Below are 16,755 nucleotides of genomic sequence, written 5' to 3'. Positions count from 1 at the left end.
CAGCTGCATTATAGTTATAAAGATTCTTTGACAGCAATAAAAATGGTGGAGTCTTTTAAGATACCATGATGGTCCCTCCTACAGTCAAGCTTAGCAGGAGCGACAAAAACTAAAAAGGGTTTCTTCAAAGGTTGTTCTGGAGCATTTGTCTGCATAAGCAGAGAAGAGCAGTGCAGAGCAGGTGCCTGCATTTGGCTGCCAGCTTCTGTTTGACTGTCACGAGAACAAACCTTCCTCCTTCCCTCAGCTCTGCAGTCTTGGCTCCTGTCCGTGGAAATGGAAACCATGGGGAATACTGCGTAGTAGGAATCCGCACGAATCTCACAAATCCAATTCCCTCAGGGAGTCAACCATTTCATTTCATTTCATTTCATTTCATTGCTTTCCCAGCTAGGAAGCCAGAGTCACTGAATCCACCGGCCTAGCAGAGCTAGCGTTCATCCCCCCACCCCATCTCCTTCCTTCTGACACTACGCCAGAAATAGAAAGCCAAGGTAACTTTTGCACAAGACCATTCCATAAGTCCATCCATTGATAGGGAAATGAAGATATGCCAAACACATAAAGCTAAACGAAACCTGCCATTTGATTCATTACGATCAACTCATCCGTCCACCCTGCCGTGTATATATGTCGAGACTTCTTATCTCTCTCTTGCCTTGCGCTCGATTCACGTCTTGCTGGGACACGAAAAGAGGGAAGCGAACAAGAACACAAAAGAATGAAGGCCATCCGGGTTCTCCTCCTTTGTCTTCTCGGGTTGCTAACTGCAACGGGCGTTGTTGCGGGCTACCAGTTGCGGAAGAGGCCCGGCGGGTCCGGCACCGTCAAGAGCGGTGTGGCTCCCTCGGGCGCTCCTCTCCTCGTGAATCTCACGCTCATTCCATCTGCTGCTGCCAAAGGAGCTGGTAATTCATCATTTCTAGTTTGCTACCTCCTCCCCCCGTCTCCGACAAATTTGTCCCCATGTTGTGCTTCCGTACATTATTCTTGTGTTCCGACAAATTCATGATGTGTGCAGTCTGTTTGGATGGCACTGTTCCTGGCTACCATCTACATCCAGGTTTTGGATCAGGTGCAGATAGTTGGCTAGTGAACTTGGAGGTGAGAAAACTCACATATGAAATTGTTTATCTTTAATTGATGCTGTCATTTGACTTTTGGATGGATTGTATTATTTATATGGAGAGAACAACGATCGTCATGAAATTAATGGAACGTAGAATGCAACACTTTGTGAACAACGTAGGGAGGAGGCTGGTGCAACAATGCCGCCACATGCAGATTCTCCAAGAACACCATGCGTGGCTCCTCAAATTACATGGAGAAACAGATACAGTTTTTTGGGATATCTAGCAACAAGCCGGAAGAAAACCCTGGTAGAATTAATGGATTCTTTTCTTTTCTGTGTGTCTCTCTCTGCGAAACCATCTGTTTGCTCAAAGTTCGCTTGATGGTTTTGATATGTCACAGACTTCTACAACTGGAACAGAGTTATTGTTCGTTATTGCGATGGTGCATCGTTCACTGGTGAGGGTTACGATGCGGTGAGTAAGATTACTTGAGATGTGTTGGTCTCTTCTTCTCGTGCCAAAAATAGCTCCTTCGTGTACTACTGATCAGCAACTAAATGACAGAAAAATAACCTTTATTTCCGAGGTCAACGGATCTGGTCAGTTGTCATGGAAGACCTCATGTCAAAAGGAATGCGTTCGGCCAAACAGGTATTCCTTCTTCTTCTTCTTCTTCTTCTTCTTCTTCTTCTTCTCTGGAATTCCATCGACCACTCATGTAATGCCTACTGCAGGCCCTGCTTTCTGGTTGCTCCGCTGGGGGTTTGTCATCCATACTCCACTGCGACGAGTTCCGAGCATTGTTTCCACAAAGCACCAAAGTCAAGTGCCTAGCTGATGGTGGCTTTTTCCTTGATGCGTAAGACATGCTTCCTCCTGTATTTGCATGCGTGCAAGCTCTGCCCGACATCCATCATTTTGTTTGCTAAAATGCCTGTGTGTTGATTGACTGACTGTGTAATACTCGTCTCTTTATGAATTCAGCGTCGATGTTGGTGGTGGACGTTCCCTACGATCCTTCTACGAGGGAGTCGTGAATCTGCATGTAAGCTACTCGATCTGGCTGTACTCGAATAATTTGTATAAATCACGAGCTTTATTAGCCACTTAATAATTCTGACGTCTTCCTTGTTTTGCCTGTGCAAAACTCCCGTCGTTGTAAAGGGAGTGGCGAACAGCTTGCCCAAGTCTTGTACTTCTCGGATGGATGCAACCTCGGTAGGCTTTCTTCCCCGGTGAGATGGATCTACAAGAGTGGACGAGTTGGTGATGATTTGTTTCTTTCTTGAAATTTGTTGCAGTGCTTCTTCCCGCAGAACAGAGTGCCTGATATCACGACTCCGACTTTTCTTTTGAATGCGGCGTATGATGTATGGCAGGTGTGTTTATGTTTCGGATTTAAAAGTTAGTGTCGTTATTAGACACGGCTGGATAGTATAAATGAGTCAGTCATTAAGGTTCTAGTAATGATAGTAGAATCATGTTGTACGATATACTATTTGTCATTACTAGATTCGATGTGATAATTTGTCTCATTAATGATATTGAACCTGAACTATTTGAGTTATAATGCTTAAGCTCAAATTAAATGATATTAGACTCATCATCATCATCATCATCATCATCTCCACCTTGGAAATAAATTGGGTAAGAAAAACTCCTCATTCCTTGTTTTTGTTATTCTTAGATTCAGAAAAGCTTAGCCCCCGGCAAGGCTGATCCTGCGGGATCTTGGAACGGATGCAAGTTCAACCACACGAAATGTGACTCGAAGCAAATCCAGTTTCTGCAAGGTGCACATACCACTTTGATTGATGTTTGATGAGAATTATCATCATTAAGACTATTCTTCTGTCAATAGGATTCAGGAACGAAATGATTAATGCTTTACGAGGATTCTCTACGTCCAGCAAAAATGGACTGTTTATTAATTCATGTTTCGCCCACTGTCAATCGTACAATCAAGATACATGGTACGCAGATGATTCTCCAACCATCGGAAAGAAGGTGTGTGTTGTTTCTATCTCATTTATCTATCTATTTCTATTTCTATTTCAAATTGAGTATCTTCGACATTGAGAAAGCATTTTATACAAGACCTACGCTTCACCATCAGAGTCTATTTTGTCTTGCGATTACCTACATACATATTTGGCATCATGATGATTCCAACCAACCTCATCCCATTAAATTTTTCTTTGATATAAATCCATCCTGAGATCATGGGATGGAATCCCATCTCGTCAACTTACCAATGCAAAACACGTATAATTATATGAGAATGATGAATTTTTTACAACCTCTATAGTATTATTGTCTAAGCATAGAAGACTCTCACACACCCATCTAATCGCTTTCCTGTGCAGAGAATTGCAACATCGGTCGGCGACTGGTACTTCGAGCGATCCCAAGAAAAGGCAATCGACTGCGCATACCCTTGCGACAAAACTTGCCACCATCTCATTTAACGCAACGCGAATGTGATTGATTATCTTGTGGGGTCAGAAACACCAATCATTTGATTAGTTCTCTCACGTAGACCATTAGAATAACAAAGCAGCAAATACAAGTCCGCTAACCACAATAGATAACACAACACTCCTTGTGCACATTTCATCAATTATTTATAACAACAGGAAACAATAATTCCTGAGTTATTATATCTGTCGTACTATGTTTACAGAGATTTACTAGACCTACTGGTTATTGTTGTGGTGCAAATATTCACCGACAAAAATCGAAAATCTTATTGCTTTTAGAAATTTCGGAAGCTAAAATGTCATGAATGTTGAATCAGATAAGCAGATTTATCGTACTATAAAATCTCACACCTATGAAACAGCTTCGGAGAATTTTAATCTATATGGGAACAACAGGCAACAGTCAGAAGAACTATATAGCAAAATCTGTCAGAAACCTGGTCTTCAGTTCCAACAGGAAGTCAAAACAACTATCATCATCAAAATATTCCTGGGAACTGGAGTCATTATGTTTCAAGGTATCCGATGTAGCAACTTGAATGACCATGGAGTCCCCGTGGAATCAGAAAGAATCATCTAAAGCCTCGTATTGTTGACAACGTTGACGATTTAGCTAGGTTCCGGGGGTACCAGTTTCAGGCTTCTCATCCACTCACAAAAACTGTAATCATCAAAATGGAGGAAACTGCTTTTTAGCCTTGTCCGTTGTTCTGGAGTAAGTGTGCGTAGTTGCGGGAATCTTGCCTCCTGGTTCAGCAAAGCATGCACTGTGGTTACTAAACAAACCATCATAAACTAATCCTGATCGATAACATTGCACCTCGAACCAAATGATAATAGTAATATATTTCAACTATGTATTGTATTTCTTCCGTAATGGAGCCTTCTTGAAAAATTGAACCCATACCTGCTCATAAGGAGGATCCTTGTGTGCTGGAATCAAACGAGAAACAAAATAACGAGCCTGAGAGCTCCCCTCCTGTGTCAGACCAAGCATATCAGAAATATAAATCACTTGTATCTGAAAAATAAATAAATAAACTTGCTGGAAATTTTAAAAGAACCAAAATCAATTCAGCATCTACATAAAATATAACTTATCATCATGTCATGTGATAATATTTTCATTTGTAAATATAGATCGGAGCATGTTCAATAAAATAAATGGCAACAAGTAATAGTCCATTTAATCATATTGAAAGCTCTCATAAATGAGATAATGGGAAAAGACGAAGAGCATTTGGGTAGGCGAAACAGTTTCATGAAGTAATAACACTAAACCGATAAACATGTGGAGAAAACAGACTTTGAATGCAAGGATCCGAGGAGCTGGAAAACGGTGTTCGGTCAGCTCCTCTGCCAATGTTCTGCATGCTGCTAAGGCAGCTGCACTTTTTCCTTCTTGAGCTGCAAGCTCAGCACCCTGAAAATGATAAATATTCAATCACTTACTGAGGCAGAAAGCACTGTAATCTTCAAAGCAACATGCAAACCAATATTTTTTGCAAAACAGTAAAAAGTAAATTAGCACATACATAAGAATGCAAATAGACTAGCTTGAAAGGTGCACATTTAGAAGCTTGAAATGTGCATTTGTATTAATAGAAAAGAAGGAAGTGAGAAAAAGAAATCAACAAAATAACATGTCAAGAGATGTTGACAATTATAAGCACTTATGGCCACCGAGTGGATTACGAAGGCATCAAAATGTGAACTTAGAAGCAAAACTTTTCTCTTCTTTTCAGGATTACAGACTCAGCAGCAAGTAAGAAGTTGTTGACAACAATTTGATATTCATACTTCATAGGATGATTATGTCACAAAATATTGGAAAAAACAAGGGTCATAGCTGAAATAATATATGCATACTGCAACATGTACAAATTTAGTTGAAAACAAAGTGTTGAAAAAGAGCAGGGTAATGCAATGATGGACTACTATGTGATCTCTCTGATAGGTGACCACATAGTGTGAGAATACAGGATAGAAAGAATTATAAAAAATTAACGGTAAAATACTTTGTAGAATCAGATGTTTAGAAAGAACTAGGGGACACTAACAGTAAAATTACTTGTTAGAATCACATGTTTACTGTAGAACAAGTCTCTCTTAATTGTTAGCAAGGTTATAAAGAGACACTGCAAAATTTCACTTTTGTTCTTATTTCAAACCAACAGAGCCACAAGGCCTTTTTTACCAGTGGAAAAAATTGACTAGACAAGAACTCATTGTTGTTGCAGAAACTTAAAATTCTGGCAAGTGTTTAAAATCAACAGGGATCCTTGTCAGAACCAATCTGACAAATATATGATTGTCATTATCTGTTTAAAATTCAAGGGAACAAAAGAATTACTATTAAAGCAGAAGGGAGGCAATGTGTTTCACGGAGTAGTTAGAAGATCTGGGAGGATAATTGTCAGAAGCAAAGGAAAAGATTCACCAAGGCAAACCACCATGGAATGATGATCAGAATGTCAGGTGGCTCAAGCAGGCACTGTAAACATGAACAAAATCAAGATGAGTGTGAAAGAAAGCTTCAATAACTACAATCTGAGATCCTCTTCATGTTTCCTCCATGACATTTGTTTTTACAATCATGACATGGTAGCTAGGATCGGCCTGGTTTTCCCCAAAACTACAATCTGAGAATATCATTCAAAACAGAAGATAACCGCCAGTTCTACAAACAGTTTCTAACTGCTTCAAATATTGCTGATGTTCAAAGTGAATCTATAATCATCTTGCTTCAATGATAATATGATTGCATAAAACATCTTCAAAGATGCATGTCATTGCACAGACTAATAGATGTGACTCCAACAACATCACATTTAGGCAACAAAAGAGTGGAGATTCACACTACAAAATGCAATTATGCTTTATTACACTGACCACAAGGAGTATCTTAGATCTTATTTGGATGCAAAGATCCAGTCTAAAGCTACGTAAAAATTTAGATGACATCTAATCTTATAACACATTCTGGATATATCAATAGATAGACGAGTAACATAGGCCATGTAATATGATTAACACACATTGAGGAAGATATAAAATATAACTAGCTTCCTGTCTTATATCAACGAACGCCTGAAATATTGATTATCACAATAATCAAATGGTCAAATTAACGCAGCATTAGACTAGCAATTGGCATGGAAAGCTAATTTTCAACTCAAAAAATATATCAAACAGGCTCAACAACAGAACAAATTAACAAATCTTAGACTCTTGAAATCAGATTTAACTTAAGCTTGAAAGACCCTTGGCTCAAACAAACTCCATAAGGTACAGTGATGCCTGAGTGTAATATATTTATATATGCAACACATACATATATGTGTACACAATGACAGTCGTATATGATTCTAGATTTTTTTGGTCTCAAAGACTACAATTAGAAGAAAATAATGGAGATGAGAAAACATTCCTAGATAAAGGAAAATAGAAAATTAGAACCTTGTATGTACTTATCTTTCCCTATTTGACTGCTTGAGTGGCTTAACTACAAGCAAAAGCTCACATGATTAAGATCAGCATGAAAATCAGACAAGTCAGATAATAATATGTCTTTCCATTATTTATAATATTGAAATCATCAGAAATTGATCAGGATCAACTCAAACTGCCCAGAATAGACCTGACAAGGGGCATAATCAGCAGTCAGCCAGGATTTACCATGGCCGATTACTCCAACCAATTTCTGATCAATTTGAACAAAGTTCCATGTCCAGCAAATCCAAGAAAATCAGGGTTTTCAAACAAGTCTCATGGATCATGCAAACTCTGATTTGAGCACGAATTAATCTTGAATAGCTCAATATGCAGATTAGAATTTCAACTTAAATTAATCAAGTTGATCAAAAACAAAGATACCCTTTTCAATTAACTTAAGTTAATCAACTTAAGATGAATGCTTAATTTGCATGATTAAGATAGAGATGAAGGCAAGGGCCTTTTGAAACATTTGAATGGAGGTAACACTGAAAGCTACACTGCATCGACCTATATTAGTGCTTCAGAGATTAGGCTCATTCACAAAACCACGGAAAGATTCTTGGAGATTCCCCTTAAGAGATCACCAATGTCAAGAATGCTGGAATGGGGATCAGGAGAGAGCAAAAAAATTAATCATGTTATAGATGATCCATCAAAAGTCAACATGTCTCTCTTTGAAAAAGGGGTGAAAGAGTTTCACGTCAACCGATTATGGAATTAAAACTACAGAAAATATCTAAAAAATGTAGATAACAATTATACCTTTTAGATATTTTCACATAAAGAAACACAAACAATGTCAAAAATAAAAAAATGGTAAATAATAAAACACGATGCAGCAAAGATTTAGAAAGTTCAAACAGATATTTATGATTCTCAATAAGTACAATTTAGCTTATCTAGCATAGCAAAGATGGTGCTGAAGGTGACTTACCAACCATATGAATATCTCTGTTCCATGGTCAAGCACCACAGCCACATTCGACTGCATGGCAAGGTCATATGCTGGTAGCTCCTCAAAAGTACCTCCTTCTCGATGCATTAGACAACGTGGGGCCAACATCCGAAGAGACAAATCAAATGATGCATTCAGAAACAAATTTCTTAAGACAGATCTTTCATCCTCATGACCAACAATATTTCCTAATAGTGGTCCCCTTCTCAGATGAAATAAGCTTTCAGGCAGAGTTGATAACTCCTGAGGAAACCGATAAAGCCTAGATTTGGGTAGTTGAGAACCATACTTTACAGCGATGTCCTTAACTCTCTCATCTACTGTAAGTCTCATATCTATAGCATCAGAAAAAGTTTTTGCATGCAAGAGAGTCCTCTTAGCAATAAGAACTGCAGCAGCATTTTCCTGTATGCTCCGGAGATACATGGACACACTATCCACGGTAGGTAACCTCACAGTAATCACTCTAGAAATGTCTGTGTGATAAATATTCGAATAACGAACTGCAAACTGGAAATAAACATAGTCATTCTTAATATCACCTTTAGTTTCCATAGACAGCGCAAAGCTCTGTGTTTCTTCAACGCTATGCATCTGAATGCAAAAAGATGAGTCTCTTTTAAATGTTTCATGAGAATCAACTGCTGCCTCTTCTCCTGGCCCAATAACTTGAGTCACAAGAATATCATCAGAACAGCGAATCTCAAACAAACCGTGCGAACCAGCTGCCCTGGAAGATGCTCTTTGCAAATTAACACCAAATGCCTCTCCAAAGTCATCATGAAGTATCAGCACGCCACCAGAGCTTTTTGCTAGAGGCTGCAGAATGGGAATTCTCACTGGACAAGTTCCAGCACAAAGAATATCCACCGTAGTGTTATGCCGAAGTGCCTCTTGACCAAGATGATCCATCCATTTCATAGCTGTCTTCTCCATGTATGCATAATTCGGATGAGAAAATGAATGTGGAACCGATCCAGGTCCATAAGTATTGGGACCACCAGAACACACCAAGACTCTGCAGTTGCCTCCTGATCTTTTGATAATTCCACGTGTCCTATCAGCAGATGGTCCTCGAATTATTGCTAGAGCAACCTCCACTGCTGTACCAAGGCATCGGTCTCGAGATGCTTCAGGCAAGTTGAGTTTGTATGGTCTTAGAGATGAAAATATCGTGTGCACCACAGGAAGTGAAGCATGTACAGGCGACAAATAGATGCCAGTGCCATATAACAGAGCTTTTAGAGATTCTTGGCTGGGTGACTTGTCACCTGGTAGTACATCAGCCGATGCCACTGATCCCTCTGAAAAATCAAATACTGACACGCTTCGTCCATACGTAATGATACCAAGTCTCATAGTAGGGGGAAGAGAATCCGCAAAAGCATGCAAAGAACCTTGCAGATGCTGGAGGTGTGCTTCATCCAAGCATTCATCAATGACAAGAAATATAGGTGCAGTAATTCTTGTGTCAGAAACTGGAACAAACCCTGGCCTATTTCCATTCTGAACATAGTCAATAGCTGAGGAAGAGAGCTCAGGCCAGTGCCGAAGGTCTTCCTTACTGGGAGCTATATATTCCCCATTACTGCTGTTCAAATTCTTACAAATTACACATTGCCACTGTCCGGATCCAACCAAAATTTCACAGTAAAGGTTTGAATAAGCTCCACAAGTTTGGCACCGGTGAGGTTCATGGTGTAAAACCTCAGGACCAGGTGCAATTTCTCTTCCAGGGGAGACCAAAGCTCCAAATCCCAAGCTTGGCACATTTGCTAGTTTTTTACGTTTCAACACCTGTAACGCAAATCAATGCTTGCAGTATAAGAAGTTACCCAACACTGCATGAGATATGAAGGATCTTTAAGCTGATGGAAGATGGGATTTTCAAAGTAGTTTTGCAAAGTGTTATGATGAGCAAACCAATACAACTTCCAACAGCATTAACTTAAGAAATAATGCATAGGATTAAGCACAAAGTTGAAGAGATGTGAAAGAAAAATCAGGTTATGACTGAAATGAATTATTCTAGCAAGACAGTTTGATTCATAATATCACAAGAAAGAGAAAACAAGAAATAGTACCTTGTGAGCAGAAAAAAGCACATACGGGGACTCAAGCGTAGACTCATCAACATCAGCAGAGTGATGCAGTGGCAGCTCACTGGATCCGTTAGAATAAGGAGGTGAAGAAGAGGTGGGCAAAGATGAGCCCCATGAGAAAGCTACTGGCTGAGGAGTTGCCGGTGATGCTTGGAAAGGCACAGCTGCAGGCCGCAAGGGCGAGGAGAAGATAGGTGGGCCAGGAGGAGTGCTGAACTGAGGAACTGGACTACTGGTATGATGAACTCCTTCACCTGATGACAGCGAGCCAGGCGTCCGTGACGATGACAGAGGCAGCCGGTCTTGCTGGGGTATCTGAGGCGAAAATCTTGCTGATAATGGGGAGGAGAACGCAGGGGGTGTAGGCCGCCGCTCAGGGCGAGGTGTCGGGGTGTTAGGAGAAGCAACCGCTGCAGAGGAGCCGGGAGGAGGAGGTGGCCGTGTTGGAGTATCCATTTGTGCTCAACCCACTCACTTCCTTGATAGAGTACCAGAGTACAATCGTAATTCTATCTGTCAACAGGAAGGAAGGAAACGATTACATCTGATGAACAAAACGTATATGACTGATTCCCAAAGGGCTTTCAGAACTCCCACTTCCGAAGAAGAAACAAACAAACGCATTCCTAGTCCAATTCCTGAACGTGGACGACAAATCTATCGATCTGAAACCTCAAAATGTCGCATCCTACTTATTTACGAGGAGAAATAAGGCAACCCACAGGAACTAAGATATCAGTATAGGAGCAAGAAGGGAAAAGGAAGGGGAAAACAAGATACGGATTTGAAGAAAGGAATTGCTGCCTGCCGACGATTGGTCGACCGCTGATCGTACTTGCATCGAGAGACTGAAAAGGGAATCAAGAAATTGGACTCGGTCCATAATATATTAAGATACGGAATGAGATCGATGTGGTGGTTTGAGCACTCTAGGGTTTCGGAGATGGATGGATCGGCAATCGAATCGAATCAAATCGAATCGGAGTTAAGAAAGAAGAGTAGATTTGTGGAGATCGCGTGCGTGCGTACCTCGTAATCGACGATCTGTAAGATGGGGGCGGTGGAGGAGAACTACGAACCGGAGAGAGACGGTAGTATTTTTCTACCGCCACCCCCCGTCCCTCTCCTTCGACTGAGAGGATGGAGTTCCTCTCTAGAATCAGGAATCTAGGCGGATGGATTTATTGATTCATCTCCGCTGCTGCTGCTCCTCCTCCTCCGCTGCCGCCGCATTTATCTCCCCGTGCTCTCTCGCTCGACATGACAACGGGGGAATCCTCGTCGCTTCAGCGGAAAGAACGGTAGGACGGAAGAAGGAGAGAAGAAGAGATGCAAGCGTTACTTAGGTCAGGCCTACCTCAACGCGCTGTCCTGACGACGCTACCTCTCTTGTCTGTTTCACGGGTAAAGCTCGAGCACGACAACAGATTTGGTTTCTCAACCTCACGTGTCAACTTGATCTCCGTTAAAAGATTATGACGGCTTCACATAAAAGGCAAAATTGCAGGTGATTTTATTTTATTTATTTTTCTAAAAACTTTACCAACATTTAAAGACTAAATTTTTATGTTTCATCCCTAAAAAAAAAACCTCTAACAATACAACAACAATGATAAAAATTTATATTTCTATTTAACCATTTATTTTTTTCTAATTATATATTTTTTACACATATTTATATGATTTTCTATTATCTTAAAATCTGTTGAGGTTACATTGGATTATTCATGAATAAGAATATATTTTTTTATTTATCTTTCCTAATAACTTTAGAATCTAAATCAATATTGTCATATCAAAAATACAAACTTCGATGAGACATCCAATACAAACAAACTAAATTATTGATACTTCAATGAAATATACAACACAAGCAAAGAAAATTTGGAGAATATCCTAACCTAACTTTAAGATTGTCAATGGACATATTATTTTCTAGTTCATTTCCTAATTAGTAGTAGTAGTAGTAGTAGTAGGAAGAAATTTTAATGGACGGACGAAATCTTGTTTAATGTGAACATATATATTTCATATCATGCAGATTTTATACGGACAGTAACACATTTATATCCAATAAGAAATCAATAGAATTCATCATTCATGTAATACGACCTGTCTTCTAGTAGATGGTTATAAACATGTATGTCATATTTTATATTTTCCAGGGTAATTATTAATTGCCTAAGTGCAAAAGGAAGATAAGTTGAGCTAATTAGATTATCCTTGTAATTAGCTTACTTTTATATCTCGATTTCACTATTTTCAAAATTTATACTGAGAAAAGAAAAGGAGTTTTGTTAGGAAATGAAATGAGACTATTATTCAATTGCTTTGTATTAAAACGGTTGGTTTCTGAACTACTATTTTCATAAAAAGTTATAAAAGAGGAAATTAATATCGATGAGAATAACAATATGAAATTATCTTTTTAACTCTATTTTAGTATCATTTTTCACACGAACATATCATATTTTTAGGAATGATGTTAAAAATTTCAGGATCTCAATATAATTTTTGAACATATAAAAATCAGATAATCTATAATTAGCACTCACAAATCAGACAAACTAATGTATGTAAAAAGACTCGATTCGCTCGTCAATATGGATTAGACATACCATAGCATTACATAGATAACAAGATAAAGACAACCACCGAATTGCCTTTTATTCGCTGATGCAGAGACATGATATAGCATTGAGAAATACAGACATTCGAGCTAAGTTTCACTCACACAACTTAGAGAAAGCAGATCTTTCGATGGTTTCTGATGGATGGAGGCATTACGGCAAGGAAGCAAGAACGTCGAGGAGGCAGGCAACAAACTTCATCTGAATCTCCTTGTGAATGGTCTCAAAAGGAGGGATGTGCACGAAGAGGGAGTCGAAGCCATGCTGCTCCGCGAACCACAGGGAATGGTAGTAAACATAGTTGCAGACGAAGCTACCAGCATCGAGAGAAGTCCTCGCTAAGTACCCGGTTTTGGCCAAGGCCTTCACGATGTCGTCCACAGGAAGAGTAGTCTGCGAGCGACAACCAAGTGCTCAATCTCAGCAGCCAGCAAATACCATACTTTGCATTTAGCTTTTAGTTAAATCCAGATAATGACATTGCAAAGTTTCACCAACTTCTTTGTCAAATTGCCACAACATAATATTCAAGGTAGAAGAAGAACAGTATCGTAACAGAACCAATAAAATATATGCTACATTCGAGTGAGGAGGAAGCAACTTGTGACTTCAGCATCAGTCGAAGTTACTGCTAATCATAATATACGAGATTTGATACAAGGAATATGAATGTACTTCGAATGCATTAAAAGTTCATCGATGGTCATCATCACTCTGCTACCTTCTCCACCATAAGCTTGTTTCCAAATCCTTGAGCCACCTTACAAGGGCTTCCTTTGCAAATGGTGAAAGCAATATATCCTCTACGTTTGTCTCTTTAAAACTACCTTAGTTGTTGTAGTTCTATAACCAAATACAATGATGGTCAATCAGAGAAGGAAATCTACCCCTTCAATGAGTTCCAGAGATACTGATCCTCGGCAATATTTCCTGGCTAAGAATAAGCATTTAAAGCTGACAAAAGAGTTTGCATTTCAAATGTTCAGTCACATTTAGTTTCACATTAGTCGGAAAGTAGGAGAATCAAAGTCTATTAACGCGACAAAGGTAACTTCTCTCCTAAAAGTGTGTTTTGAGTCTATCTATCCCGAGAGGACAAAACCGAAGAACTTTAAACAAATGCTCTGAGGAAGAAGGGTACAAGTAAAAATGTGCAAATCAAAACTTAAAATTGAAGCATTTTCTCAGATCATCAAGTAATTGTCAAAATCCCTTTGAAGAACTTTCGGACTGACAGAATCATCCAATACCACCGTTTGAAGGTTCATACTAGTTAATGATGGGTAGGGATATTCGATTTACCTGCCGAACTTGTGAAATGCCTCCATCAGAAGCAATGATGGGAACCATCTGCAAGACAGAAAAAGAAAATTTTCACATATATGTTTGTTACAATACTAAGATAATGCAGTATATAACAGTAAGCTAAGACAGCCTTCGAAGGTTAGAGTATGACCATCGGCATCCATCCTAACTCATCTGGACAAGGAAAAGTAGCTTCATTCACTGCTTGTTTCTCGACAGTAAAACATGATGAACTTCCATCGACTCCAAAATGAACCTGAGAAACCAGTTCACAAGAAAATGAGCAACATGTTGCACATAGTTTACTAGTTCAAGCGAACCAAGCAGAACAGCTGATCATTCGATGAAATGAGATGTAACAGGTTGTTCAGTAACAAATGGTTGCTCAAAACAGAGCCTAGTGTACTTGGCTAACACCTATATGAGGTACTCGAGAAAATGTTGTGGAGTCAAAAACCTTTGCAAGCCACCATCAGATTTGTACAAGGGAAATGTTCATCGTAGCAGGACATGTCCCAATCTTGTAGATCTATGCTTCCTACTGAGATCAAGGATAGAAAGTTCTTTTCAGGTTAAATGAGCTTGATGATGATGGATATTCCCCCCCCCCCACCCCCACCCCCCCCCCCCCCTCCCTTCAAACATGGAGCAGATGAAGGTAATACATGCTTCAGAGGTTGGTTGTCACACGGAACTAAAGAATTGGGAACTGACCCAGATAACTCGTCCAGAATCGGTGCTGGTCTGGGGAACAGCCGACTCCAAAACCCTGTAGAGCTGAGCAAGTGCCCCTTCTCCAGCAGTCTCAAGAACGCTGCAGCTTCCGAGACGAAGACCCTGCGGCAGCCCCTTCTCCTGCATGAAATGTTCCAGCCCTGCCACGATCCCCTCTGTGGGGTTCTCCGGAACCCCAAGGAATCGCCCGAACCCTGTGATGTGAACTGTCACCTCCGAGGGTCTCTCCGAACCCATCTCGACCTGTCGCCAACACCCTCTTCTTTCCTTACGATAAATCTCGGCAGGAACTCGAGAAAAGGCGAAGATGTCAAGGTAATAATCTCTCTCAGCTTTCTACTCCGAGGAGGAAGGTTGTTGGGGAAGCGATTGCCTCTCGAGAAGACCGACACGGGAAGAGACATAGAAGAGTCGACTCATCCATTCTATTCAAAGATGTATGTTGACTTTGCATGAGAGGACAGAGAAAGCTTGGACTTGCCCGTGACAGACAAGCCAACACCCATCCCAATCCTACCGTATTGAATAATGCCTTGAACGACTGATTGGTTACACGATCTATTGATGGAGAAAAGGTCTTCACTGTTGATTGGTTACACGAACCTCAAAGCAAGATCAGTTGCCACCCACCTCAGAATGCTCACATGTGTTTCCTCTTTTTGTTTTTTGTTTTTTTTGTTTTTGATTTGAGCATGGGTTTGGTTAATTTATTGCTTTAGTGTAAATAAAATAAAATAATAATAAAGTAGTTTAGAAATTACTATATATTAAATAATTTTTCGAATACTTTTTTTTTATTTTATAATATTAATATATACTTAAATATTATTTAAACAAAGAAAAACTTTAATTAAAATTTTTATTATTTTTTAAAAAATTTCTAAATATATTATTATTATTAGTAATTTTATTTGTTTTAATATGTCGGATAAGTTTTTATCTCACTGAAAGAAAAACTACTGTAAAGAGATCAATATTATTAATTCTAAATGTGGGAACATTATGTGGGGAGAAAATAAAAATAAAAATATAACATTCTTGGAGGAAAAGCAAAAACTGTTAGATATGTTTTTTTTTAATACCCCCAAAAATAATCTTACTACATTTTACTGCTAGATTTATTTCACACTTGAACAACAATCACACTCTTAGTATCGTGAAGATTAAATTATCTTTTGGGAACCTTTTTCAAGAGTCTTATCTTTTGCAGAGTGGATAAGACAGAGAGGGTAAGTTTTTTTTTAGTATAGTTTCAATAAAACCAAATATATGTGAATATAATTAATATATTCTTGTACTTAATATCAGATAGTCTAGCAGGTGTAGAATATACAATAATAATAATAATAATAATTATTATTATTATGATACTTGTTTTTGACTCAATGAGAATATTACTAGGATGAATTTCATGTATAGAAGAACTTCCATAGGTCTCTCTCACATGGATGAAAATTATGTCATTAGAAAAACAGCCTAACTCAATTTATTGATTGATTATTTAAAATATAATATTTTCATCTCTTTCTATAGATTGTAAATATAATGATAAAAAAAAAATCATAATGCACCAAACAAAATATATAATTTTTTTCATTCGAAATATTGATTTAATTTTTTTTTCTTTTGATGATATTATTTATTAATATATTTTTATCTTAGTACAAATGAATCCTTGTAATCTGTAATCACAATCATAATATAATTTTATCAAAAATTTTATATTTACTATTTTTTACTCGTTAGGTAAAATAAAAAAATTAGGTATGATAACTTATGGCATGTGTGACATAACCTTTAAATTAATTAAATTTATTTAAATAAAAAATAAAGCAAGTTGTTTGTGTCTCACTGTTTCCTGTTCACCTAACCCATCTCTATCTTAAGCTTCTCATAATGGTTACTTACTTGATAATACATCATCATCGGCAAGTCAATAAAACAAGCTCTGTTTGTTAGCCATTGTAGTCTCTAAAG

General features: G+C 38.6%; 3 protein-coding genes across 3 annotated transcripts; 1 reads left to right on the top strand and 2 right to left on the bottom strand.

Moving 5' to 3' along the window:
- Nucleotides 1-677: 677 nt before the first annotated feature.
- Nucleotides 678-3,590, top strand: LOC135615145 (pectin acetylesterase 3-like). The gene is made up of 12 exons (XM_065113263.1): nt 678-908; nt 1,022-1,104; nt 1,250-1,379; nt 1,474-1,547; nt 1,638-1,724; nt 1,808-1,932; nt 2,058-2,118; nt 2,238-2,291; nt 2,375-2,452; nt 2,761-2,866; nt 2,935-3,080; nt 3,440-3,590. The coding sequence occupies exons 1-12, from the start codon at nt 722-724 to the stop codon at nt 3,539-3,541; spliced, it is 1,233 nt and encodes a 410-aa protein (XP_064969335.1). The 5' UTR covers nt 678-721; the 3' UTR covers nt 3,542-3,590.
- Nucleotides 3,591-3,796: 206 nt separating this feature from the next.
- LOC135615144 (protein transport protein SEC23 A-like) lies at nt 3,797-11,465 on the bottom strand. Its single transcript, XM_065113262.1, has 6 exons — nt 11,138-11,465; nt 10,091-10,621; nt 7,986-9,803; nt 4,860-4,976; nt 4,461-4,532; nt 3,797-4,300 (listed from the first exon to the last, which is right to left on the bottom strand). Exons 2-6 carry the CDS (start codon nt 10,562-10,564, stop codon nt 4,163-4,165), a joined length of 2,619 nt encoding a protein of 872 aa, XP_064969334.1. The 5' UTR covers nt 10,565-10,621; nt 11,138-11,465; the 3' UTR covers nt 3,797-4,162.
- A 1,216-nt stretch (nt 11,466-12,681) lies between these two features.
- LOC135615143 (uncharacterized) lies at nt 12,682-15,157 on the bottom strand. Its single transcript, XM_065113261.1, has 4 exons — nt 14,758-15,157; nt 14,195-14,299; nt 14,041-14,088; nt 12,682-13,131 (listed from the first exon to the last, which is right to left on the bottom strand). Exons 1-4 carry the CDS (start codon nt 15,013-15,015, stop codon nt 12,892-12,894), a joined length of 651 nt encoding a protein of 216 aa, XP_064969333.1. The 5' UTR covers nt 15,016-15,157; the 3' UTR covers nt 12,682-12,891.
- Between the last annotated feature and the right edge of the window lie 1,598 nt (nt 15,158-16,755).

This window comes from Musa acuminata, chromosome BXJ2-6 (genome assembly GCF_036884655.1).
Source record: "Musa acuminata AAA Group cultivar baxijiao chromosome BXJ2-6, Cavendish_Baxijiao_AAA, whole genome shotgun sequence".
Lineage (NCBI taxonomy): Eukaryota > Viridiplantae > Streptophyta > Magnoliopsida > Zingiberales > Musaceae > Musa > Musa acuminata.
This window is presented reverse-complemented; position numbering and strand designations above follow the sequence as displayed.

What these genes read in the sequence shown, in the direction of transcription:
- LOC135615145 (XM_065113263.1), top strand. Translation starts at nt 722, where the DNA reads ATGAAGGCCATCCGGGTTCTCCTCCTTTGTCTTCTCGGGTTGCTAACT. An exon ending in TGCTGCTGCCAAAGGAGCTG is followed by an intron (nt 909 to 1,021) that starts GTAATTCATCAT and finishes TGATGTGTGCAG; the next exon opens with TCTGTTTGGATGGCACTGTT. An exon ending in GGTGGCTTTTTCCTTGATGC is followed by an intron (nt 1,933 to 2,057) that starts GTAAGACATGCT and finishes TTATGAATTCAG; the next exon opens with CGTCGATGTTGGTGGTGGAC.
- LOC135615144 (XM_065113262.1), bottom strand. Translation starts at nt 10,564, where the DNA reads ATGGATACTCCAACACGGCCACCTCCTCCTCCCGGCTCCTCTGCAGCG. An exon ending in CTCGGATCCTTGCATTCAAA is followed by an intron (nt 4,533 to 4,859) that starts GTCTGTTTTCTC and finishes GGTCTGACACAG; the next exon opens with GAGGGGAGCTCTCAGGCTCG. An exon ending in AGGATCCTCCTTATGAGCAG is followed by an intron (nt 4,301 to 4,460) that starts GTATGGGTTCAA and finishes TTGCTGAACCAG; the next exon opens with GAGGCAAGATTCCCGCAACT.
- LOC135615143 (XM_065113261.1), bottom strand. Translation starts at nt 15,015, where the DNA reads ATGGGTTCGGAGAGACCCTCGGAGGTGACAGTTCACATCACAGGGTTC. An exon ending in ATTCTGGACGAGTTATCTGG is followed by an intron (nt 14,300 to 14,757) that starts GTCAGTTCCCAA and finishes CTGGTTTCTCAG; the next exon opens with GTTCATTTTGGAGTCGATGG. An exon ending in GCATTTCACAAGTTCGGCAG is followed by an intron (nt 13,132 to 14,040) that starts GTAAATCGAATA and finishes TGTCGCTCGCAG; the next exon opens with ACTACTCTTCCTGTGGACGA.